Genomic DNA, 25,706 nt, shown 5'->3' on the forward strand with positions numbered 1-25,706 from the left:
ATGTGTGTGTTTGTGTGTACGCGTGCATGTGCACGCACACATGCTTAGTTGTATCCTACTCTTTGCGACCACATGGACTCTAGCCTGCCAGGCTCCTCTGTTCATGGGATTCTCCAGGCAAGAATACTGGAGTGTGTGGCTATTTCCTCCTCCAGGGGATCTTCCTGACCTGGGGATTGAACTGGCAATAGTAGCATCTAAGAGTGGCAGAGAGAAGGACCCCTCAAGGCTCACTCCTGTGTCCAGGGGCCATGGGCACATCAGGCGCCCAGCATCCCCAGGTGCCTGCACATTCAGCAACCTTGACCATGTTCATCTCTGTTGGACAGAGCTGGCTGAGCAAACTCCCACCTGGTCGCGCTTTCCTGGGCCTTTGCTCTGTTTCACTGAGATATGAAAGAGCAAATTTCCATGAGGAGACTTTTAGGGGCACCTGCTTTTTCGAGGAGGCTGAAGAAGGCTATGGAGGATTATTTAGGTTGCATTTTTCACCTGGTCAGCAAGCAGGTGGATGGGTGGCCTGGAGCCCCAGGTCATGGTTCCCTGGCTTTTCTGCATGTGTGTGCACAGCCTCCACTGAGCAGAGGAGCCTGGTGGCCATGCACACTTAAGTCCTGGCTCACTCACTCTGTATGGCCTTGGGCAAGGTAGCCTCTCTCTGCCTTGGTTTCCCTGCTCTAAGACAGGAACCGGAAATTGTCCTTACCTCTGGCAGTTGCCGTGTCCATTAGTAGGGTGAAGCACTTGAAGCATTTGGAATAGAGCCTATCAGGAAGATGCGTTGGCTTGCCAAAATGTTCGTTTGGGTTTTTCTGTAATATCGTGTATAAAAACTCGAACGAACTTTTTGGCCAACCCAATAGAAGTTTCACCTGTGCTTAGTCAAATCTAACTCTTTGCAACCCCATAGACTGTAGCCCACCAGGCTCCTCTGTCCATGGGATTCTCCAGGCAAGAATACTGGAGTGGGTTGCCATTTCCTCCTCCAGGGGATCTTCCCAACCCAGGGATCGAACCCGTGTCTCATGTGTCTCCTGCATTGCAGGCAGATTCTTTACCTGATGAGCCTTTGTGGAAGCCCTTGCTGGTTAATGTTAAACCTGGGCTGGGCGAGAACGATGCTGGGGGGAGGGGCAGAAACAGGCAGGACCATGGCTATTCAAGGAGATCCAGCAAGGTGACAGATTTGTTGAGATCTGAGTCATAGTGCCCTTCTGGGTGTGAGGGGGACAGAGTCAAAGCGGGGATGTCATGACCTGTCGCCCCCACCCCAGGCCAGGGCTGACACACCTGCCGTTGGCTGGGGCCACAGAGCACAGGAACCCCAGAGCCAAGGGAGCCTGGTGACCTGCACACAGTCATCAGCAGGCCACTTGGGTGGCCAGTCTTTTTCCAGCCAGGCCTTGCCCTGGGTAAAGAAATTAATTGTAACCTAATTGGCTGTTTCCTTTGCATAGAAGCCGGAAGGAACTGCCAGTGAGGCTGGTGATTAACTCAGCGGCAGCTGGGAAATCACATTTGGGCAGGAGTGTCCATCATCTGAGCGAGGCTGTTGCAGCTGGTCCGGGCGGGTGGGGACGTGGGTGGTGGCCGCGGGCGCTTGCTGGGTGCAGCCTGGCCCCCAGGCCTCTGGGAGCAGAAAGTTGGGGCCTGGGCTCAAGGGAGGAGTTTGGGCTGCTGGCTCCATGCAGCTGGGCTGCAGACTGTGTGTGCACACCTCACTACCCCAAACTTCAGCCACAGCCTGACCCCTTCCCTCCCATCAGCAGAGGACTATGTGGATGGCATGGCAGAGGAGGGGGTTGTCAGGAGACCTAGGCCAGGTCGCAGTTCCATTCTGAGAGCAAGAGGTGAATTCTCTTTCCCAGAACTGGGAAACAGACGGGGAGAGTGAGGTCTGCAGTGAGAGCTCGGGCAAGGCGGGCAAGTCAGAGCTTTTCACGTGTGGAGGAAGGTGCCTGTGTGTACAGGTCTGTGGTGCCTCTGAGGCAAGGCCTGCTCCTCGGGTCTCTCCCCCTCTCTCCACCTGCTCTTCCAGGCCCCCAGCCACCCTGTCCAGGCAGGGCCCAGGCAGACAGGTGTGTGGGGAGACACAGTACCCCTGCATGGGGTCGCCTGTCCTGCCCACCGTGGACCACACAGAGGCTCAGTCTGAAGGGATGATGGAGGGAAGGCCTGCAGAGCTGGGCTGTGTGTGAAGCCCCTGACCAGACAGGCAGGCAGGAGCCTGGGCTCTGCGCTAGACAGAATCCTCAGGAGCGTGGAGAGCCCCAGGCACCCAGGGTGTGCCAGGGTGGCTGCTCACTCCTCCTTGTGTGCCAGGCCATCCAGCTGGCCCTTGTTGGTTGCTCAGGCCAGACCCGGAAGGCCACTCCGCCTTGTGGCCACAGTGGCACACAGGCTCCCCACTGAGGGCTGCTGGCAGCATTTGGGAAGAGGGAATTTAGGACTGGAATTGAGGCTGCCCTCGTGGTGACTAGTGTTCTCACAGGGCACCAGGTAAAGTAGCCAGCCCTGGCTTTTATTCACCACCCACGTATGCACTTAGCTGTCCAGCTTTGGGAACACCTGCACAGGCCAGAGTTTTCTCGATGATTTTGTAGACAGAAGCTTCAGTTCCCAGCATCAGGACTGGGACAAGCTGTCATATTCCCTGCAGGGAGGCACTGGCTTGTGAGCACTAAGCTGAGCCCAGGACCCGTGAACAGAGGTGGCTGGCTGTCCAAGTGAGGTGTCCGTGAACCATCAAATTACTGAAGCCAACCCAGGCCTTCCCTTCTCGCCTGCTCTGTGTCGGGCATCAGGCAAGGTTCTGGGAACGCAGCAGTGAGCAGGACAGGCCCAGGGCTGGCCTGGTGGGTCTTTCCAGTCCAGCTTTCTTCCCACATCTTATGTGGGTCAAACCTCAGAAAGCTGCTTCATTTGGTCAAACCTCAGAAAGCTGCTTCCTTTGGAAGCCTCTGGATGCCTGGCAGAGGGAAGATGCTGATGATGGTTGGACGGTGGGCTGATGGTGGCTGGTGAAGCTGTAGGCGTGGTCAGCAGTGGTGCTGAAGGTGGGGGTGAAGGTGATGGTGGTCGTGGGGAGAACAGTGGTCACGGTGTAGCTGGGGTGGTGATTGGGGTTGGGTAATGGAGGTGATGGTGGTGATGGTTTTATGGCCACACACAGGAGGAACGGAGCATCCCATCAGTCCCACTTACGGCCACAGTGGGGCTAGCCTGCGGGGCCCGCTCTGCGCTCATAGGCACAGGCTCTCCTGATCTGTGCTTTTTTCCTAAAAAGCAGAAATTACATTACAATCCCTTGCAAAACTAGCCTCCACCTGGGACAAAACATGGAGATTGTAGGGTGTGTGGAGCGTCCTACAGGGTGACCCTGCCTGTGAGTGCACACACACGTGTGTGTGTGTGTGTGCACATGTGTGCCGTTCTGCCTAACGTCTCCCTGTTGGCAGTGTTCCTCAGTTACCGGGTCGTCATTTCCTGAGCTGTGGTCAGTGATTTCGTTCTTCGCTTGTTTGCTCAGGGCTTGTTTGCTCAGTGCCAGCTCTGGCCTCACCCAGGCAGGTCGTGCACTAGAGGCCGCTGTGTGCCCCACGCGAGCCTCATGAGCATTTTGCCCGGGGTGGGGGCATCTGCAAGGCTGCATTGGGCTCATCCTGCCACTGGCCACCCAGCTGTGGCTCCCAGTGCCTGTCAGACCAAGCCAGGGGTCTGGGCCAAGGTGATCTCACCCACCTCTCTGATCCCCTACCTCCTCTCCTATCCCAAATTCTCACTGTTTTCCAAATTTGCCCAGCCGTTACCCTCCCCTCCACCCCCTGCCACTCTGTCCATGAAACCATTTACGTATTAGTTTGTTCCTTCCTAGATCATTTGTTGTTTCACTCACTAGTTTGTTCCTTCAGACAGTTCTTTCAGGCAGATTGTGACATGATCTGACTGACCCTGGCTGCTCTGGGGCAAGGGGCCTCTGGGGTCAAGAGTGGTCTCAAGGAGGGACTTCCCTGGTGGTCCAGTGACTAAGACTCTGTGCTCCCAAAGCAGGAGGCCTGGCTTCAGTCCTGGTCGGGGAACTTAAATCTTGCATGCCACAGCTAAGATCCAGTACAGCCAAAAAAAAAAAAAAGAGTGGGCTCAGGGAGGCTAAGTGGTCCTCTAAGCTGAACTGAGATGAGGGAGAGGGTGGAGCGAGTTGGTAGGGATGTCTCTGGTCCTCGGGAGGAGGTCAGGGCTGGTGAGCGTGGCAGTCCTTGGCCCAGAGGCAGCCGTTCGAGCTGTGGGACTGGCTGCCGTGTGCTTAAGGAGACTCTGGAGAGAACACCTAGAAGATAAGCTGAGACGGAGGAAACCCACATGGGGGCGAGCAGGCTGGCTCATCAGAGTGAAATAGGAGAGCTCCAAACACAGGAGGTCCTGAAGCAACCAGAGGGAAGAGAGAACCAAGAAGGGACCATTAGAGCGAGTACAGAGCTCTCAGAAGCAGGGCAGCGGAATTGTGCTTTTGAAGGACAGAATAACTGACCTGTAGAAGTCTCAGGGCTTCCAAAGTGGGCTTCCCAGTTGGCGCAGTTGCTAAAGGATCTGCCTGCCAATGCAGGAGATGCAGGTTCAGTCCCTGGGTCGGGAAGATCCCCCTGGAGGAGAAAATGGCAACTCACTCCAGATATTCTTGCCTGGAAAATTCCATGGACAGAGGAGCCTGGCAGGCTACAGTCCATGGGGTCACAAAAGAGTTGGACATGACTGAGCACTCATGCACACACAGAATTCTCTGCCCAGAAGTGCCTTTCAAGAATGAGGTAAAAGTGATTTAAAAAGAAGGGCAAGGAAAACACAGACCCAGATTCATGTTTGCTGTGAGTGGATGAGGTGGAAGGGGGGGTGTGAGAGGGGCAGCACCGTTGCTAAATGTCCAGTTAAGTTGTCCGCGGGATCATGAGTGTCTGTTGCAGAATACTATTTTGACATAAATGTTCTGCAAAATATACTGTTTGTACATATCAAATATTCAACTAGAATAAAGAGAAAACGTGAACAGGATATGAGAAGAGGGGCGTGGGGTGGACGAGGAGGGGGTAATGGTGCCAAAAGTTGTTGTCTGGGCGGTGGGGCTGGGGGGACCCCCCACAGGGACAGCTGGCCCTCAGGGAGAGGGGCCGTCCCTGGGGAGGAGTCCATGAGGTCTGCTTCCTGTTCCCAGCGAAGATGATGGCATTAGGAAACCGTCTGTTAAGGAGATTGTGCTGGGCCATAATAAAGCTGTCATCTGCAGGATCTGGTGCTCGTCACAGGCAGGAGCAGGGCTGCCCGGTGAGTGGATTTTGCAGGAAGGTACTGCCTTGCACACAGATGTGGGTACTATTGTCGCCCCACTCCGTTCTTAGATCAGACCATCTTGCCATGTGTTTTTTTCTTGAGAGCCCCAAATTCTGGCTTTTACATTGCAGTCCTAGGATATTCGTTGTCCGGGGCCTTGTGTAGGATGACCATGGTGACTGCCACTCACTCTGATTAGTCAAGGGTGCCCAGTTAGGAAGCGCCTGCCTGGATCTGGGCTGGTATGGTCAGACTAGCAGCACATTCTCTGTCGAGGGTAGCAAGGAGGTCGAAGGAACCTCAGGGAAGCTGTGCATGGCCTCTCATGGCCAGGGCTGACCAGGGGGCACTGGTGAGGTGAGCCTGCAGTCAGGGCTGATAGGCTCAGTATGTCTCACTAAATGAGCAAGAGGATGGGGGAGGTGGGGCTGGGTCTACAACAGTGTGAGAGAGAGAACGTGCATGTAAGATGCTAAGTGTAAGAGAGATGTGTGTATCAGTCTGAGTCCAATCCAGAGACACCCACACAGCGACTGGACCAGAGGAGGTTAACATAAGAGTTGATCGGCAGTGATGAGTGTAAGAGAGCTCTGTGGGCCACCCCGAGGCAGAGGGCGGGAGCTCGGGCAAGGGGCTCCCTTCCCAGAGTAGGGTCACAGCTCACTGCATGTTGAGAAGTTCGCTGGGTTGCAGGGGCCAGGACTGGTCTGCAGCCTCGGGGCCAGCGGGAGGTGACCCTCCAGTACACGGGAGAGCTGAGGCTGGTGCGCAGAGGCTGTCAGTGAGTGCATCTGGGGGCTGTGGGAGGTGGTCACGGGGCAAGGGCGTGGGCTGCACTAGCACCAAGGGGCTGCGTGCATTTGGCGTGGACTGAGGAGGAGCGTGCAGGATGTCCCCACACCCTGAGCTGCAGAAGTGAGGGATGACAACCAGAAACCCTAGTCCACCGGCATGGCCCTCTACCGCACAGGAGGGGGCTTACAGCGTCTGTGTAGGTCTGAGAATGTGTGCGAGTGTGACCGGTGTGGGTAGGAGTGCACGTGTGAGTGTTCACATGGGGCTGAGCTTGTGGACGGTTGAATGAGTAAAAGTGAAGTAGAGACTTGGGCCTGCTTCTCTCTGCATACAAATGTGAGTAAATGACACATCCAGCCAGGTGTGGAACATTGAAGACTGCCTTTCCGGGATACCAAAAGGCTGGCGACTGCGTGCGCTGAATGAGACCATCCGTGCCTGATGGCTCTGCTTGTAAAGATGCTGGAGGAGGCCCTGCTTGGAGCGGGACAGCCCGTCGTCCCCACTGACCATTAGCTGCACATCTTCTCCGGCAGGGGTGGGGCGGGGTGGGGCAGGGTGGGAGCGATGGGATCTTGGGCCACGTGCCTGTCTCTCTTTCCTGCTGCACACTTGTCCGTACACACTCACGCACATACACACTCACACACATACACACACAGGCCATGAAGGGGGCCTGGGGTCTCTGCAAATGCGAGCAGCAACCTGGGCCTTTGGCAGGTATGTCATGAGCAGTGTGGGTCCCCTCCCCGCTCCTGTGAGAGCAAAGCCCAGCTCCTCACTCCCTGGTGTGATGCCAGAGCAACTTGAGGAGCCAGAACCCCAGGTGGTGCTGGCCACACCTGTCGAGGCAGAAACGTGAGACTAAGTGTGGGGGGAGGACTCTGTCACCCAGCAGCATTCGTGGGTAGAAGGCGTGGGTGGGACAGGTTTTGCAAGTCCTGCTGTGTCGACCTGCCCCAAGTTCCAGGGGAGGCTCTCATCAGAGGTTGGTCAAGAAGCCCTTCCTGGCAAAACGATGCTGGCAGGGAGAGGTGGTCAGCTGGCGGGGCCTGGGGCTTCCCAAAGGGGACGGCGTCTGCTCTGGTCCTGAGCCCCATCGCCGCTTTGTTAGTCATCGTGTCAAACCCCAAGATGCCCAACCCTCCAAGATGTCAAACCCCAAGATGCCAAACCCCAAGATGCCAAACCCCAAGATGGACCTGGGAAGGCGTCTCACCTTCCAGCCTCTGTGTTCTTACCTGTTTACTGGGGCAGTGAAGGGGTTTGCCCAGTGATTATAAATCGGAAGTGAAAACTTCATACCGTGTGTACCTGTGCAAAGGTGAGGCCTGTCTGCACCTGCCCCAGCTCCTTCTCTCCCCAGCCTGCCCTTCTCTTGTTCACAGTCAGAGAAAGCGAGGCCCAGAGGAGGCCAGAACTCTACAAAGGCTGCACAGCCCAGGAAACTGGACACCTCTGATGGCCCATTCCGGGCTCTTCTCCTTCACCCCCTGGGGTTGGCCCCATCATCTGTGGGGCCCAGCATGGCATGCAGATTGTTCTAGAATTATGAATTATTTTAGGACAATCACAGGAGAGCATTAAACCAAGCATGGGGACCTGTGGTCTCCCCAGGCTACACCCACCTGAGGCCAGCCCTGCCTGCACCCACACCCTCATTCCCTGACTTGGACCATGTGTTTTTCCATCTAAAAGTGTCTGTGACAAGGAGGAGCATTAAGGCGGCCATGCCCTGAGCAGGGACCACCTGGGAAGCGTTTTAAGTGCATTTAAGACTGTTTCTGTTCACAATCAACGCCCAACCCACAAATCCCTTTTGGCAGCAAGAGACCAGGCCCCACATGGATTCCGCAGGACCTGCTCAGAGATGAGAGCAGGCAGTGTTGCCATCCTGCGCGTGAGGCCTGTGTGGTGGGGACTGGACCGGCTCGGAGGTGGGGGCTCCCTGGAGCTCAGGCACCTCCCAGCCCCCCGACCATTGAAAGTGCATGTGCTCAAGGGGGCCCAAAGGGAGGAGCCCCATTTGGATCTGCTCCTTGCTACCTGGCAGGTGGAGTGAGCATCTCACCCCCCTTAGAAGACCCATCTGCAAGGTCCCCCCGCCACGTGTGGCTCCCAGGGCTGCCGGCGCTTGCACAGCTGACCAAGGCCACAGGTGTTATATCCTGAGAGAAGAAGGAGGCAGAAGTCATGATACTCCTCTGATGTGGGTGCAGGCGTCCCACAGTATCCTTCCCAGTACTCCGGGGACCAGAATGCAGACCTCACTTCTCCACAGAGAGCTCTGGCACACCAAGGAGAGCTGGTGGCCAGGCAGGCTGGGAGACACAGGCTGCCCTCTGCTGCGTGCCATCTGGGGGACCCACCCTGGGCTCACCCCCCTCCCCACCAGCCGAGTCTCCTGCAGCTCTGGGGTTGGGGCCCTGCAGGCAGCATCTCAGGTTGCTAGTGGTTGGTGCTCACCTTTCTGCCAGGATGAGGAAGAGGCTGGCAGCACCAGCCGCAGCCGAGCCCCCTTCCCACCCAGCATGGTGTCACGAGCCTGGACTGCCACCAGGCCACCACCCTGTCAAGCCACTGGGAAATCTCTCATTCTCTTTGTGGCCAGAAAGTCAAGCTTCCCGAGAGACGGTGTGCCCTCAGGGACTGCTTTCTACTGCAGGCCAGCATCCCTGACTTGCGGTCACCACTCAGGGCTTGGGGTGGGGATGGAGGGTGGGCACAGTAACCGTGGGTTCCGACCGTGTGACATGGGGTTGAGCAGGCCGGTGAGGTCTGTGCCACTGGAAAGACAGCCTTCGGAATCCCAATCCCCTGGCTGGCTATGCGTGTGCCCTCGAGCATACAAACAGCTTTCTTCCTGTCCTGCCCCGGTGCCTGCTTGCAAAGCAGTGATCCCATCAGCAGCTCCATCTGGGGCTGTAAGAAAATGGAGGGTCACATGTGCACGGGGCCTGGCCTCGCACTGTGTGGGTCCACCTGGCCACGCTCACCCCACTCTGTACCTTTGAGAGGCGGGGTGGGCAGATGCGGTGGGCCAGGTCCTCTGGAGAAGGTGGCAGTGGAGGGAAAAGCAAGCCACTCCTCTTCCTGTCCACTGGGCCGTGAGCATCATCTTCCCCGCCCCTTCCCCAGCCCCCCACAGCCCACCCCAGAGCTCCCCCAAGACCCTCTGACTTGGAAACTTCATGGAGCGTTGGAGGGAAAGGAAGACAGGCTGCTGCTTATGAATCAGGCACTTGTCTTGGGGCAGCAGGGCTGGGTCTGGTGTTGACCCCCACTTTGAATCTGCCTTCCCAGATCTGGCCTTACTGGGGCGGGACAAGGGGCCGCTGTGGGCTGGGAGCCCTTCTGATTTCTGTGAGGAGGGAAGACCCAGGGTTATTATTCTACCAGGCAGTGCAGTGGGTTCCAGTGCACTACAGGCGGGGAGCCCCTCTGCGGCTGCCCCTTCCTCCCGTTGGCTGAGGAAACACCACAGGGGCACTCCTGCCTTTGTCACAAGAGCAGTGATGAGCAATGCTGTAGGGTCCTCTGTAGAAGTGTATGTACTTCTCAGGAAGCGTGAGCCAGTGGAGTGAATCCTAGCTGTGCAGGAGGATCGATCTGTCAGCTGCGGCCCATCACTCTGCCCAGCTTGCAAAAGGCCTGCTCCGAGCTGGTGCCATTGGCCGCCCTTTCACAGAAGCAGGGACAAGGCCAGTCTTGAGGCCATTTAGGGCTGACACAGTTCTCTGAGCTGCCAGCCGTCCCTGCTAGAGTTGGCTGCTGCTGCTAAGTCACTCAGTTGTGTTGGACTCTGTGCGATCCCAGAGATGGCAGCCCACCAGGCTCCGCCGTCCCTGGGATTCTCCAGGCAAGAACACTGGAGTGGGTTGCCATTTCCTTCTCCAATGCATGAAAGTGAAAAGTGAAAGGGAAGTCACTCAGTCGTGTCCGACTCTTAGTGACCCCATGGACTGCAGCCCACTAGACTAGACTTCTCCATCCATGGGATTTTCCAGGCAAGAGTACTGGAGTGGGGTGCCATTGCCTTCTCCGAGAGTTGGCTACTAAATCCCAAAGAAATGAGCATCCTGAGTGCATCTGAGAGGAAGCCCATGTCTTCGTGGCCAGTTGGGAGGCTGTGGGACAGGAGGGAGGCATCCAGCCATGTGTGGGCGGCTCCTGTCGTGGTCTCTACCAGTGAGACCCCCGGCAGGGGAAGTCAGGTCTCAGCGCTCCCTCCCCAGAGTTCCTCAGGGTGACTTCTTCTGGGGCTCCTGGAACTGCCACCCCCTTGGATGGCAGGCAGCATGATGCTCTGGGTGGATCCCCTCCCCCAAGAGGTGGCGGGGCAGGAAGGCCACAGTGCCGAGCCCAACTTGGGCACAGGGCCAGCTCCTTGAAGTCCAGCTGCCCTTCCCAGCGCCTCACCTGCAGAGGCCCAGTGATTCTGGGTCCCACTCAAGGGACAGTACTCCTAGGGAGCAGTTTTCCAAAGGTCTAATAGGTCAGCGCCTTGCCTGCAGCCCCTTCCTTCCATCTCTGTCTTTAGTCGCGGGTGTGCAGGGCCAGACCTTTGACTACTGGCCAGAGCATCTCTTGCCTCCATCCTCTCCCCCTTACTCCTTACCCCTTACCCTCCTTTGTCTTTTCCCTCCTTCCGTCTCTCTCCCTCTGTTTCTGTTCCTGTTCCCTCCTTCTCCTGCTGGCTCCGTGGTCCAGGCCTGTCCGGCAGGGCAGCACCCACTCTGGGTGGGCGGGACCCAATCAATGCGCACTTCCCTCCAAGTTGGCATTCCCAGCCGGGCTGCCTTTGAAGTCATCCTTGGGAAACCTGGCACAGTGCTGGCAACCTTCCAGTTTTCTTACTCTTTCACCACTTTGGGATCCAAAAGGTCTTAACCCGTTCTCCTCACCTGACTCCACTCGGCACTTGTTTCCCACACACAAGTGTGTCTTCGAGGACCCAGGCAGCCCCAGGGTGTCTTCCACTGTGCCGAGCGGACCAACCACTCACCCTGGTGGCTGCAAAAGAAGCAGAATGTAGGTGGAAACAAATTGATTGAAAAGAGAACTTGTACTTACACACAAGTACAATGTTTCTCATGTTTGCTTTGTGGAGTAGTATTTTTTGTGCTTTGTAGAGAATATTGGCAGGTTTTCAATGGTTTTTTTAAGCATCGCCTGCCCATTTATCCATCTTTTTAAAACTTCTTACTATTTAAAAATAACTTTTTATGATGCAAAATGTTGAACCTACACCAAGTCAAGAGAGTAGTAGGCTGAGCGGTCCATGGGTTCACCCAGCGTGGCCATGGTCAGCACCCCTCTTCCTCATGGCATTTTGCAGCTCTCCCACAGCCCCTCAGTGATCAATTTAGGCCACATTTACATAGGCTGAAACGCAGAAATCTTCGCTGTATGTTGTTGACAAATGGATGTGCCTGTGTGACCCCATCAGGATATGAAACCTGTATGTTTCCCAAAATCTGCCCCCTGCTTTTCTAGTCTGTTGCCTCCCCCACCCCCAGCTGGTTCAGTTCAGTTCAGTTTAGTTCAGTCGCTCAGTCATGGCCGACTCTTTGTGACCCCATGAATTGCAGCACGCCAGGCCTCCCTGTCCATCACCAACTCCCGGAGTTCACTTAAACTCATGTCCATCGAGTCGGTGATGCCATCCAGCCATCTCATCCTCTGTCATCCCCTTCTCCTCCTGCCCCCAATCCCTCCCAGCCACCAGGGTCTTTTCCAATGAGTCACCTCTTCACATGAGGTGGTTGAAGTACTGGAGTTTCAGCTTTAGCATCAATCCTTCCAGTGAACACCCAGGGCTGATTTTCTGTCACCTAAAATCAATCTGGAACGGTGCCATGTGATTCTTTTGTGCTGCTCCTTCCACTTGGCAGGATGTCTATGAGATGTGTCCAGGCTGTCGTGTGTATCAATAGTTTGTGCCCCGTCCTGACTGCATAGGGTTCCATGGTATGATGGACCGAGGTTTGTTATCTGATCACCTGCTGGAGCACATCTGGGTTCTTTCCAGTTCTTGGCTCTGTGAATAACCCCAGCATTTGTGAACAAGTCACTTGACGGACATATATTTTCATTTTTCTCAGATAAATGGAGTGGAATTTTTCGGTACTATGGTAGAAGCGTGTTTGACTTTAGATGAAGATTTTGTTCCTTATAAGGGCTTCCCAGGTGGCACAAGTGGTAAAGAACCCACCTGCCAATAAAGCGATGCAGGTTCGATCCCTGGGTCAGTAAGATCTCTTAGAGGAGGGCGTGGCAACCCACTCCAGTATTCTTGTCTGGAGAACTCCAAGGACAGAAGAGCCTGGAGGGCTACAGTGCATAGGGTTACAAAGAGTCGGACACAACTGAAGCAACTTAGCACGCACACACGTTGTTACTTATAAAGTACTCTAGTTCATCTCTGGGGACCCTTGCCTGCTCTGCTTGTCTGGCAGCATCTTGTACACTTGAAAACTCTGGCTCCAGGTGATGTGAGCAGAAGCCTGGGTGAAAGCCCAGTGGTTTACGTGCTTATCTATCTTGGGTAATTGAGGATGATTTTGTAGCTGTTAATGCTTCCTCACTTCCTCCTCTTTCTGTTTTAAAGCAGTGTATTTGCAGCTAGTGTTTAGCTATACAGATAACTGTGTGTTGATGTTCTTAGGACTACAGATGAGAAAGACCTACTTAGATCAGAATTTTAAATTAGTGAGGTTTTCTTTTTCGGCCCACAAGGAAGCTATAGCTAAAATGTGAAGTCAAGCCGCTGGGAAAGCTGATCTGCCTGGGAGGGCTGCTGGGCTCTGCCATCATGGTCACCGTGGTCATCCCTCCCTCCCTCACGTGTTTCCCTGCCTCCCACAGCCCCGCTGGGACTCTACTTCTCCAGGGACGCTTACTGGGAGAAGCTATATGTGGACCAGCCGGCCGGCACGCCCCTGCTCTATGTCCACGCCCTGCGGGACGTGCCGGAGGAGGTGCCCAGCTTCCGCCTGGGCCAGCACCTCTACGGGGCCTACCGCACGCGGCTGCACGAGAACGACTGGGTCCGCATCCAGGAGGACACGGGGCTTCTCTACCTTAACCAGAGCCTGGACCACAGCTCCTGGGAGAAGCTCAACATCCGCAGTAAGGGGGCGGCCCTGACCCCACCCCCACACGCCTCACTGCCCACGCCCCACCCTGCCCTCTCCTTGTCCCTCCTTAGCGCCCATCACACAGCTCCTAGGGAGTGAGATGGTGCTGGCCTGTCTTCTTTGTCCAGCCTGTGAGGGAGCCAGGATGAGCTTGAGGACCACTGACGACCCTCAGGTCTTCTGAGGCTGTTGGGATTTTGGAGAACTTAATGTATAGAACTTAAGGGGCTCTCTCCATGCTGGCTCCAAATGTCTTTTCCAGTTGGATTAACAGAGATGTGGGGTTGTGAGAGAAGAGTTAAGAAAGGCTAGAAAAATCCCAAGATCTTGATTTAGCGGATGATCTGGAACTTGGTGGAGAAGCAGCTGTTTGCACAGAGAACCCACCTTGCCATCAGCAGCAGGCTGCCCTTGGCACCTGGTGAGGACTGGGGCCTGGTGCCAGGGAGGAAAGTGGAGCAGGAGGAAGGCCTGGCCGGCTCCTCAGAGCAGGGGTCCAAGCTGGAGTGAAGCCCACGTGTGCCCTGGCACTGGGAGGAGGGTGTTTGTGGAGCAGAGTGCTGCCTTGTGGCACCAAGTAGTGGTCACAACCCCACCTCCTGCTCCATAGACAGGGCCTCCCTGGACCCTCACGCCAGCCCTGAACTCCTGTGAGTGCTGTGAACAGTACTGCCAGAGTGGAATTTGCCGAGGGTCTGAGTTTCATAGGACGCGTATTCTGTTCATAATTGGAGAGTGGCCCCATGCACCTGCCAGCTCTAGTCAGGAGAGAAATCATGGTAATTAGAACAGAGAAAGTTTATATGGAGAATTATTAATCACAGCAGGGGACTGGAGCAACAGAGGACAGGCTAGGAAGAAGCAGAGGACTGATGAATATGGGAGGAGCAGATGTGAGGCAGGGACACTTCCCTAGGGCTGAGATAGAAGGCCCAGGAAGAGCCCCCGCCCCAGATGAGATCCAGACGGGTTGGAGGGGGGTTGCTATAGTGCCTCCATGATGGAACTTGCCAGAAATCCCCTCTCTAGGTGCTGGGGAAGTCTGTGTCTCTGCAGAGATGGCATGGTATTCCCTGGGGGTCCAGTGGTTAGGACTCTGCACTTTCATTGTTGAGGTCCTGTGTTCAGTCCCTGGTCAGGGAACTAAGATCCCACAAGCAGCAACACGGGCAAAAATAGAGTAGAATAAGTATTTTATTTTTATTTGTTTTTAATTGAGGGATAATTACAATATTGTGTTGGCTTCTGTCATACATCACAATGAATCAGCCACAGGTACACATATGTCCCCTCCCTCTTGAACCTCTCTCCCACCTCCCACCCAATCCCACACCTGTAGTGTTTTTAAAAGTGAGAAAAGAAAGAAAGTGCTTGGGGAAGTGGGTAAGAGAGGGAAGGGAGGTCGCCTGAGGTGCCAAGAGCCCACCTTGGGGAAGCACTCCATCTTAGACCCAGGGCTCAGGGCACCTCTCCAAGGAAGGGTATTTGAACTGAGTCTTGGAATAACCAGAGAGGTGGCCCTGTGAGGACAAGGGAGCAGAGCCACAGGGCCCTGAGGCTGTAAGATCCCAAGTCCAGGGCCGTAGGGGGCAAGCAGGAGGTGGGGGCCAGGGCGGGGTGCCCAGCAGAGCCCTGCGGGCCTTGGTGAGGGCTAGGCTTTGCACCAGCCCCGAGCTCCTGCCCTCTCCCCATTCAGGTCCCAGCTGGGCAGGTGTGGCTGATGCCCCAGTGGGGCCTGACTTGTCTCTCTGCAGACGGCGGCTTCCCACTGCTTACCGTCTATCTCCGGGTCTTCCTGTCACCCGCGTCCCTTCGTGAGGGCGAGTGCCAGTGGCCGGGCTGTGCCCGTGTGTACTTCTCCGTCATCAATGCCTCCTTCCCGGCTTGTGGTGCCCTCAAACCCCGGGAGCTCTGCTTCCCCGAGTCAGGCCTGTCCTTCCGCATCCGGGAGAACAGGCCCCCCGGCACCTTCCACCAGTTCCGCCTGCTGCCCGTGCAGTTCCTCTGCCCCAACGTCAGCGTGGCCTACAGGCTCCTGGGAGGTGAGTGCCAGCCGCATGGAGCCTTCCTCGATGCCTGTCGAGTGCCAGGCACAGCACTGCGGTTCCTCTACATGAGCTGTCCAAGTTGACTCTGCACCACCCCATCATCCATTCATTCAGAGGTCCGTGTGTATCTCATGTATGCAGGCCACAGGCCAGGCATGGTTCTAGGGACCAAGGATGAAACAGTGAACAATTCAGGCCCAAATCCCGCCTGTCTGGACCTTCCACGCCCATAGCAGGTGGAGCCCACAAGGGTGCTAAGGACATTGGGTGGCCTCTGAAGGGACTAGGTGGGAGGTAAAGCTGAGAGGGCATAGAGTGGTGGAGACCACTGTCCCAAGTCAGGTGGCTGGAGCAAGGTAAAGGAGGGTGCCCAGCAAGCAGGGCGAGCTCCTTTGAAAGTGCCAAGGGGGAATTGTAGCTGGAAGGGAGGGCAGAGGCTGCTGAGGGCAGAAAAATTCAAGGGAAGGGGCAGGACTTCCTGGTAAGGGGACTAGGAACCCATAGAAGGTATTTGCAGGGGTCGGGGGGAGGGTGTCATTGACAGGATATAACCTCCCTTTAAAAGGTTTGTCTGGCTGATGTGTGAGAAATGATTTGGGGTGAGTGGTTTGGAGGAAGCAGGAAAACAATTAAAAGGCAGGAGAAATCCTTGAGTGAGAGGATGAGGACTGGGGTTGAGGGTGGAAGCCTTTAGGCCACAAGAAGCAGGCAGGCTCTGGGCATGTTTTTGCAGGAAGATCCAGCAAGATTTCCTGGGGAGTTGAATGTGGGGTGTTGAGAGATTCACGAGGGGACAAACCATGGTTCCATGATTCCACCTGAGCCACTGTAAGGACAGTGGACCTTGTCACAAGATGGTCCTAACGTACGATGGCCCTGGGGAGGCCATATGAATATGGGGTAGGGGAAGGGCACTGGATTCGAGTGGAGATGAGAGAAGGCAACTGAGCCGCCATGTGTGAGGTGCCATTTAAGTTTAAAGGGGACACTTACTATGCTGGTCGGCTAGGAAAGGAAGCCTGGATTCCCACCAGGTTGATGGCACCCACACATGGTCATAATGTTAGAGGAAACCTCAGTAGTGTAAGGAAAGTAGTCATTCACATTCCCAGCATCCTTTCATTTATCCTGCAACAGGGATGGATGTCTTTGTACAAAATTGTCCCCAAAGCTTATGCTTTAGTGTGCTGCCTTTTTCACTTAAAAGAAAAATAAAAGCTGTTTTTGTAACCATAAGCAATAGAGGGAAACGTGTAATTCACATGTAATATGTGGCTTTGATGTGATTTTTCCACCAAGTGGAGTTGACAGTCCTCCTGAGGTTGGCTATGGGGTGGTCACTGTTCACCTTCAAGCCTTCAGCTTTTCCCCCTTTCTGGGTCGTTTCTGGAGGACGAATTCCGGGACAGGCTTGGGTTGAAGAGTATATTGTTATTACGGGTCCTCCCCTCACCACGTCGCAGTGAGTCATTGAACTTACGGCAGTGTCTGGTGACAAACACACACAGCATCTCATCTTCTGGGGCTTCCCTGGTGGCTCAGCTGATAGAGAATCCGCCTGCAGTGCAGGAGACCTGGGTTCGATCCCTGGGTTGGAAAGACCCCCCCCCCCCGGGAGAGGGGAATGGCTACGCACTCCAATATTCTGGCCTCCATGGGGTCACAAAGAGTCAGACACGACTGAGCAACTTTCACTTCACTTGGTCTTCTGGCGAGGAAACTGAAGCACAAAGAGACAGAACCATCACCCTCAGGCCACACAGCCTGCAGGTGTATAGGGCAGGGATCCAAACCAGGCAGTCAGAAATATTTGTGTGTTAATGTGAAATCACACCAAATGTCCCCCATGTTGGTTTTCAAGTGGTGGAATTGTGGCTTTTTTCTCACATTCTCTAAAATGAGCATGTCTTGCTTCCATAGTTAAGGAAATTCCTAACAGTTTTTCGAAAACCAGCAAACGCTAGGAGCTGGATCTCTGGGCTGCAGCCTGACTGGTGCCAGCCCTCGCCACAGAGGAGGCAGGCAGGGTGTGTGAAGGGGTGTGCCCCTCCTAGGTGATCAGGTTGAGGACCTGAGGCAGACCTCCTGGTTCCCTCTCTTCCCTATCAGCACCAGTGCAGGCTGCAGGCACAGTGATGCTCAGAGCAATGTCTTCACTGCAAACTGTGCTTGGAGGCTGTGCTCCACTGTGGAGCTGAACAGGGGCCGCGGCCCAGGGCCAGCATGCACCCCAGCTCTGTCTCCTCTCCTGTGGGCCCCTGAGGAAGGCAGCTCGCCCTCCCCGCAGCTCGGGGTCATCCCGGGGTTGCTGGTCTGCTTGGTGCTCAGGTGAGAGTCTGCCTTTCCGCTGCGATCCGGACAGCCTGGAGGTGAGCACGCGCTGGGCCCTGGACCGCGAGCAGCGGGAGAAGTATGAGCTGGTGGCCGCGTGCACGGTTCGCGTGGGCGCGCGCGAGGAGGAGGTGATGGTGCCCTTCCCCGTGACCGTGTACGACGAGGACGACTCTGCGCCCACCTTCCTCGGGGGCGTCGACAGCGCCAGCGCCGTGGTGGAGTTCAAGCGGAAGGAGGTGCCTATGCGTTTGTCTGGTGCTCGTTTAGTGTTTCGTCTCTCTGTTGGGCATCTGGGTCCCTCCATTCGTCATTTGTTCCTTGGTCTATTCAGCTGTCCATCTAGCCATCCAGTCATGTGGCTGACCACTCTAGTTATTCGTCTTTCATTTGTCCATCAGTCTGTCTGTTGGGGTTTTGTTGGTTTCCAGGACAGCTGAGGAGGAGAGAGGACCAGTCCCACTGGCACCGAGCTGACCCCTGCCCCGGGAGGAGGGCGAGGGGAGGGGCTGGGGTGCCGGTGGTTGGGGGTAGGGGTGCCCAGCCTCTGACTCAACCGGCAGGACTCCCATCAGAGGGGCGCGACTGTGCTGCTGCACAGGCGGGGCGCGCTGCCCCAAGGAGACGGAGAGAACATCTGCCAGGAGGGCCTTCCCTTCTTCGGGCTGTCAGCCGCTCAAGGGAGGGCCAGTGAGTTCAGGGAAGGTACCCCGGAGTGGAGGAAGACAGGCCAGTGGATCTGACAGGGATGTCCCTGCGCCGCTCCGCCCATCGGGCCCGTCTTCCTCTGGCCCGCGCAGGCGGAGCGTGACTGCCACCTGCTGGGCCCTGGGCTCTCCTGCAGCCGGCAGGCTGGCGGGAGCAAGGGGAGGGTCGGAGTCGGATATGCGGTGGTTGCCTGCTTCCCTGGGCACCCCGGGAGCAGGTTTGGTGGATGGATGGGCAGGAGGAAAGCACATGGCGTAGGGAAATGTCTCATGAGCCTTGCAGGGCAACTCCATGGTGACACTGTGGAGCCTGGTCAGTAGTGAGAGCAGAGATGACCTGTGACTTTACTCAGAAACCCCCCTCATGACCCCCTCCAGCCTGGGGTACAGAAGAAGCTTTAGGAGAGACACTGGTGGACACTGTCCTTAGGTCCCAGCTCTGTCGTCTGTCACTCCATGACACTGAGCTAACTCCTCCACTGTGCAGGGTCCAGCTTCCTCGAAGGAGAGCGGGGGTGCGCGCTCTGCACTGTGGGGACCTGAATGAGGTCTTCCACAGAGCACCAGGGCGTCTGTTCTAACCCATAATCATGGGAAGTCTGGAGATGCCATTGCACCTGTTGCAGAGGTGAGGTGCAGTGGCCCAGGAAGGGTGACGAGCATGCTGGCTGGGGGCCCCTTGCAGCTCGAATCCTGGTCAGTCTGACCCTGGAGCCAGCTCTGACCGCACACACCTGATCCACCTGTGGGGCACGGGGAGCCCTCCTATGGGCTCTGGCTTTCGGGGCCCTGACTGGCCCCCGTATTCTTTGCAGGGCACAGTGGTAGCCACGTTACGTGTCTTCGATGCAGACGTGGTGCCAGCCTCCGGGGAGCTCCTGAGACGGTACACGAACACGCTGCTCTCTGGGGACCCCAAGGCCCTCCGGACCTTCCGAGTGGAGCACGCGCCCAATGAGACCTTGGCCCAGGCCAACGGCAGCTTTGTGAGGGCAACCGTGCATGACTACAGTAAGAGGGGACCAGTGTGGCCTGACGGGGCCCCCTGGGGAACTGGCAGCCCACTCTCTGTGGGCAGGGCAGCACCCTGCACACGTAAACACCTATCCTGGCTCTCTCAGCCCAGGTGGCCACCCCTTCCAACCCTCTTCCCAGCCTTTGTCTCTACTGGGCTCACCTTGGCCACCTTGGTGGGTGTTTACAGGCTGTCCTTTCTCCCTGAACTGCCCCAAGCCCGAGGCCGACCCTGGCAGGACCCAACCACACTACCCTGTGCTGACCACACCAGGGCTCACTGCAACACCTATCTCCCTCTGGCCCCTGGCACCAGCTGTGCCACCTCCTAGGTGCCCAAGTGCTCAGGGATCCTTGACCCCCCACCAGCAACTCTCTGCTAACAGGAACTGATGTCCAGTAGCAGCTCTGTGCTCTCAAATTGGAGGGTTCTGGGATGACTGTCCCGTCTGGCTTCTGAAACGTGCCCACCCTCAGGGCTAAGCACCATGTGCCCCTGGGGCTCACCTGCAGGATGGGGTGTCCTCATCAGTTGCCAAACCCCTCCTCCCTCGCCTGCCTTCCTGCCTGTGTTTTGTAGGATCACTTTTCAAATATGCCCCTTGTGCTTGGATCCTTATTTGGGGGCCTGCTTCTGGGGAACCCAGGATCACTGGTGCCTTTACCCCTTTCTGCTTGGCCTGATCCTGTTTCCCGTCTTCTCCTTCCTCACCAAGCCTCTGATGACCTCTGTTCTGTGCAAGGGAAAATGTCATCCTTGCCCCTGCACACTCACTCTGTATGCCATGTGCTCCCAGAGATCCTCGCCTCCTTTGTGCTCCACTAAATGGGGATCTTAGCCTTGGCACACGGTGACTGCTCAGGAGTGGAGAAGCTCCCGGGTGCTTGAGGCCTGTGGAATCTGAGGGTCCACAGGAGGCTGGTGCTGTTGCAAGAAGTGCTCAGGGGCCAGGACAGTCTTCCTGGGACCTTGAAGGTGGTGATGGTGATGGTGGTGGTGGTGGTGGGTCTTTACCTGTGTGTGCTTGCCCCCGACACACATCTTCCTTATACACAGGCGCGCGCACACACACACACCTCGCTGAAGTTACCTCCCAGCTGAGGAGGGTCTTCTGGGCTCAGCTCAGCACAGTGACTCATGTTTAAAATAGTTCAACCTTAGTGCCTCCTGCCAGGTCTGTTGTCTGTGTACCACGTGGGTAGAAGTACCTGTTGACACACATATGCCCATGTTTTGGAATGCTTTGCAGGGGAGATGTGCAGCAGCGTGGGGCAGTGGTCTCCACCCTCGGCAGGGCCCCTGCCCATCATCACATGTCTCCACCCGCAGGGCTGGTTCTCAACCGGAGCCTCCCCATCTCGGAGAGCTGGGCTGTGCAGCTGGCCGTGCTGGTCAACGACTCAGACTTCCAGGGCCCAGGGGAGGGTGTCGTCCTCCTCCACTTCAACGTGTCCGTGCTGCCCGTCAGCCTGCGCCTGCCCAGCGCCTACTCCTTCTCGGTGAGCAGGCGGGCCCACCGCTTCGCCCAGGTGAGCCCCTGGCCTCTTGCCAACCTGGGGAGGGGAATGGAGGAGCAGGGACCCTCAGGATGGGGGTCATATGGGGGACATGTGTGGACACCCCCTCCCTGAGCACACAGAGTGGCCCTGGGGAGCAACAGGCACAGAGCCAGGGAGGCTAAGGCCGTGGGAGAATGGAGCAGTCATGAGAGGGGCTGGTGGGCTTTGTGGGCCCCTCTTTGCCCTCTCCCTTCTCAGCATTTTTACATTTTTACTAATGAAAGAGCAGTGCCAGGTAAATCTATGCCAACTTGAAAAGACGTTCCTGATGAATGAAGTGGGAAAAAGTACTTTGCAGAAGTATTGGTCTCAGGTGGCTCCATGTGTTCAAAACCAAGTCTTCATTGCAGGAAATTTCCAAGTGTGCAAACACAGGCATTAGTGGAGACCTCTGCAGGGAAAGCAGAAAAGGCAATGGCACCCCACTCCAGTACTTTTGCCTAGAAAATCCCATGGACAGAGGAGCCTGGTAGGCTGCAGTCCGTGGGGTCGCTAGAGTTGGACACAACTGAGCGACTTCACTTGCACTTTTCACTTTCATGCATTGGAGAAGGAAATGGCAACCCACTCCAGTGTTCTTGCCTGGAGAATCCCAGGGACGGGGGAGCCTGGTGGGCTGCCGTCTATGGGGTTGCACAGAGTCGGACACGACTGAAGCGACGCAGCAGGAGCTGCAGGGAAAGACAGGGAGTGCTTCTACTCTCTTCTTTCCTGCAAGTCTGTTTGCTAGAGCTTATTTTGCATTTGTCATCAGAAAATAGTGATTAGTAGTAGGGAAAAAAAAGGAAAAGTAGTAAGAATTCGTCAGAAGGATATAAGGGATAGACAGGAGCGATCTTGTTTCCTGATATCAGCCAGTGTTTAATGTTTTGGTGCAGTTCTGTCTAGAATGTTTCTCGGAAGCACTTTTTAAAGTTTACTTGTAGTTACGGGACGCGTATGACTTTAACATACTGCATTCTCCTAATGGCATTGCTGTGGCCATGTCCCCTTTAGAATGTCCCATTTAGGGTCATCTCCTACATAGGACAGCAGCTTTGCCAGTTTCTGTGGTTGGTTCTGGTGCCCTCTCCGCTCCTGGCAGCCACTCAGGACCCAGCACAAGAAGAGTCCCACCCTTGGGCACAGCCAGACTCTCCACTTGCCACCCTTGCCAGGCCTTTCCTGGAGGTAGAGGGCAAGGGTGGTGAGAGGTGATGAAGCAGAGGAGCCCGAGGGGTGTCCAGGGGGGCTGAGGTGGGCACAGGCATTGCCAGGCAGAGCCAGGCAGTGGGGAGGGTGATGAGGGCTGAGTGGGAGTGGCATCTGGGAGGGCGGGCCCTGCCAACCTCTGCGATGGCCCCCAGCCCTGCCCACTAAGTCTTTCCCTGAGCCTGGACTCAGGAGGGTGCAGGGATCTGAGTCCCATCCTGGCCTTACACACATTGCAGTCTCTCACCAGCACCCCCTTAGTATTCATGATTATAAATTGAAGGTGGTGACCTCAGGCAATCTTGAGGATCACAGGAGAAAGTGGAAGTGAACCTATCGTGTACAAGGAAGTGCTTAGAGCCCAGGAGGCGGTTTTGTTGTGGTATCAGGAGTGGGCTTGGTGGAGCCTGGCTCTGCCCTGGGCCTGAGCAAGGCTGAGCAAAGGCCTGTGGCTGCAGGCAGGGGGCCCTGTGCCTGCCTCCAGTCCCCCAGCCCTCAGCCCTGACTAGTCAGAGCTTCTGATTTCAAGCCCTAGCAACCCTAACTCCAACTTGGGTGGTGAGGGAGGGAAAAGGAGAGTTCCAGGCCCCAATGACCACTGCGGCCATGAGGCATCCCTAGAGAAGTATCCCTTCTCTCCCAGGGGTTCCGGCCCAAGTCTTAGGAGGCTCCGGGTCCTGGGTGGGACAGTAACCCTGCTGTGTGAACTGTGGCCCAAGTGCCATGCTCTGACTGACCAGGCAGGTGACCCAGACAGGACACTAAGGATGGACCCTAGTGGTCTCCAGAGCACAACGGGCCTGCCCAGAGGAGAGGGAGGTGTGTGGGAGGCATCCAGGCTGCCTTTGCGCTTGAATGAGGAAGCAAGTGAGGGGTGAGCCAGGCAAGCCGGCAAGCGCCTCCTTGGAGGGCCAGTCCCTAAACCAAAGCCCGGAACCCTGTGTTCTTGCCACCTCCGCCTCCCAGGAACAGGAGTGAAGGGTGGTGTCATGGCCTGGGCTGGGCCAGGCCAGGCAAGCAGATGGGTCTACAGACTCCAGGGGCCTGGAGGATGGGGAGATTGGGGGCCGCCATCTCTGGGCTGAGTGGGAAACTGTCCTGGGACACAAGCTGGCACGGAGCCCCTCCAGCCACTGTCCCAAGTGGTCCAGCCACCTGGCTAAGGGTTCCCTGATCCCATGCCTAGATAGGGAAAGTCTGCGTGGAAAACTGCCAGGAGTTCAGCGGCATCCAAGTGCAGTACAGGCTACAGCCCTCCAGCGCCAACTGCAGCGCCCTGGGGATGGTCACCTCGGCCGAGGACACCTCGGGGACCCTGTTCGTGAATGACGTGGAGGCCCTGCAGCGGCCCGAGTGTGCCCAGCTCCAGTACACGGTGGTGGCCGCCGAGAAACCAACCCGCCAGCAAGCCCAGGCCCCGCTGTTCGTTAGCGTGGAAGGGATATGTGAGTGCCCGGGCTGCGGGAAGGGTTGGGGTGGACGGGGTGTGGCAGAGCCTCGGGCTGTCCCTGTAGAAGGGTGCGGTCCTGTATCCTGTCACTGACCGGTGGGCTTCCTTGAGCCTCCTCCTCTGTAAGATGAGAAAACAGCGCCCAGCTGCGCTGGAAGGATGACGCGGGGAGGTGTGACACAATTTAGTTCAGAGTGACAGCGTTGTGGGTGGCCCCTGCTGCCCGTCGTCTCTGTCAGCAGGTCCTACCTGTGCACTCGTTTTAGGGCTGCCAGGTACAATGTAGGATTCGGGTTGAGAGTGAATTTCAGGAAACAACAAGCAATTTTTGTGGTGTAAGTACGTCTCATGTAGCCTTTGCAGTGTGTTAGAAGACAAACTCCCCCATGTCCCTGTGATGTTAGGGCCGTGTTTACGCAAAGCAGGTATTCACTGTTCTCTGACGTTCAAGTTTAACTGGGTGTCCTGTGTGTGGCTGAGTCTGGCCACCTCCCATCCCCACTCCATACTCAGCCCCCTAGCTGCCCCGCTGTGTGAGTGTGATGCCACCCTCCCCCAGCAGCCCCCTCACTACCCCGCGGCCCCAGAGTTTAGTGACTGCCTCCCCTCTGGGCTCAACTCGTGGGGACAGCTCAGCCAGTGCTGCCTGCACCCGTGGGTGCCCGTGGCAGGCTGGCCCCCCGTGACTGCTTTCTGCCACCCCTAGACGTGCCTGAGGAGCCTGGCTGCCCCCTGTCCTGCGCGGTCAGCAAGAGGCGGCCCGAATGTGAGGAATGCGGCGGCCTGGGCTCCCTGACGGGCAGGTGCGAGTGGAGGCAGGGAGACGGCAAAGGTAGGCCCTGGGCAGAGCCAGGGGTGGGGAACGTGATGAGGGCTGAGTGGGAGTGGGGTCTGTGCGTGCGGGCCCTGCCAGCCTCTGCGACACCTCCCACCCCTGCCCATCGAGTCTTCCCCTGTGCTCAGTCCCTGCCGTGGCTCCTGATGCCGGGAGACGATGGTCACGAGCGCAGGGAGCAGGGAACTTTCCAACTGTTTATCCTCGATGGGATCACAGGCGCCTGAGCCTGAACTCGCTCTAGACTTGAGAAGGTTGGGGCCAAAGTTGAGATGTGTGTGTTTTCTTTTTACTTTAATCTAAAATTCTGAATTTCTGTATTGGTGCCCAAACCAGATGGTAATTAACATGTGTATATCCATTTCTCTACCCATATACACATAAATACACATGCAGTTGTGAATGTGAAAGTTAAAGTGTTAGTCGCTCACTCGTGTCTGACTCTTTGCGACTCAGTGGACTACAGCCCGCCAGGCTCCTCTGTCCATGGAATTTTCTGACAAGAATGCTGGAGTGGTAGCCAGTTCCCTTCTCTAGGGATCGTCCCAAGCCAGAGATCGAACCCAGGTCTCCAGCATTGCAGGCAGACTTTTTACTATCTGAGCCACTGTGTTCACCCAAGGCCTTCTTTTTTTGAACTTTTTATGTTCTATTGGAGCATAGTTGATGGACAATGTTGTGTTAGTTTCCAGTCTACAGCACAGTGATTCAGTTATACATATACATGTATATATTCTTCTTCAAATTTTTTTTCCATTGAGGCTTTTTTTAGAATATTGAGCAGAGTTCCATGTGCCATACAGTAGGTTCTTTTTGGTTATTTTAAATATAGCGTGTGTACATGTATATCCCAAACTCCCTGACTATCCCTTCTCCCCAGTCTTCCCCCCATTCACCCAATGCTTTTAGACACATAGTTCACAGCCCCTTTTCGAAGATCTCTTGGTAATATTACTGTGCATCCAAGAAGTGGAGGAATTAAGGTAGGCTACACTGTTGACATGTCATTTGTAGTTGGCTTTACTTCATGAAAACACAAACCTTAAAATAATTCAAAATATCCAAAATGGTCTTCAGAGAGGCTCTACCCGGGAGGTCCCAGCCCACGGGACGTGGACCCAAATAGGAGGGACCTGAGCAGGCTTGGGTGTGGACAGTGGCTGGCTGCCAGCTGGGTCCGCCAATCAGAGGGTTCCACCCACAGTGCAGCCTGGAGAGGGTCCCAGCCTCGTCTGGTCTCCCTGGCACAGCTCTGGGACTGCCTGGCTCCTCCGGCCCTCACCATCCTGGCTGCCCTGCACCTCAGGGATGCCC

General features: G+C 56.1%; 1 protein-coding gene across 1 annotated transcript in view; it reads left to right on the forward strand.

Annotated features, from left to right (window-relative positions):
* Positions 1–25,706, forward strand: part of RET (ret proto-oncogene) — a 55,680-nt gene that overhangs the window by 10,893 nt on the left and 19,081 nt on the right. Inside the window, exons 2-8 of the mRNA XM_055589409.1 lie at positions 12,985–13,248; positions 15,011–15,298; positions 17,633–17,874; positions 19,158–19,353; positions 20,687–20,886; positions 23,294–23,552; positions 24,264–24,389. Coding sequence (XP_055445384.1) covers positions 12,985–13,248; positions 15,011–15,298; positions 17,633–17,874; positions 19,158–19,353; positions 20,687–20,886; positions 23,294–23,552; positions 24,264–24,389 — 1,575 coding nt within the window. The remainder of the gene's footprint in view (positions 1–12,984; positions 13,249–15,010; positions 15,299–17,632; positions 17,875–19,157; positions 19,354–20,686; positions 20,887–23,293; positions 23,553–24,263; positions 24,390–25,706) is intronic.

This window comes from Bubalus kerabau, chromosome 1 (assembly GCF_029407905.1).
Source record: "Bubalus kerabau isolate K-KA32 ecotype Philippines breed swamp buffalo chromosome 1, PCC_UOA_SB_1v2, whole genome shotgun sequence".
Taxonomy (NCBI): Eukaryota; Metazoa; Chordata; class Mammalia; order Artiodactyla; family Bovidae; genus Bubalus; species Bubalus kerabau.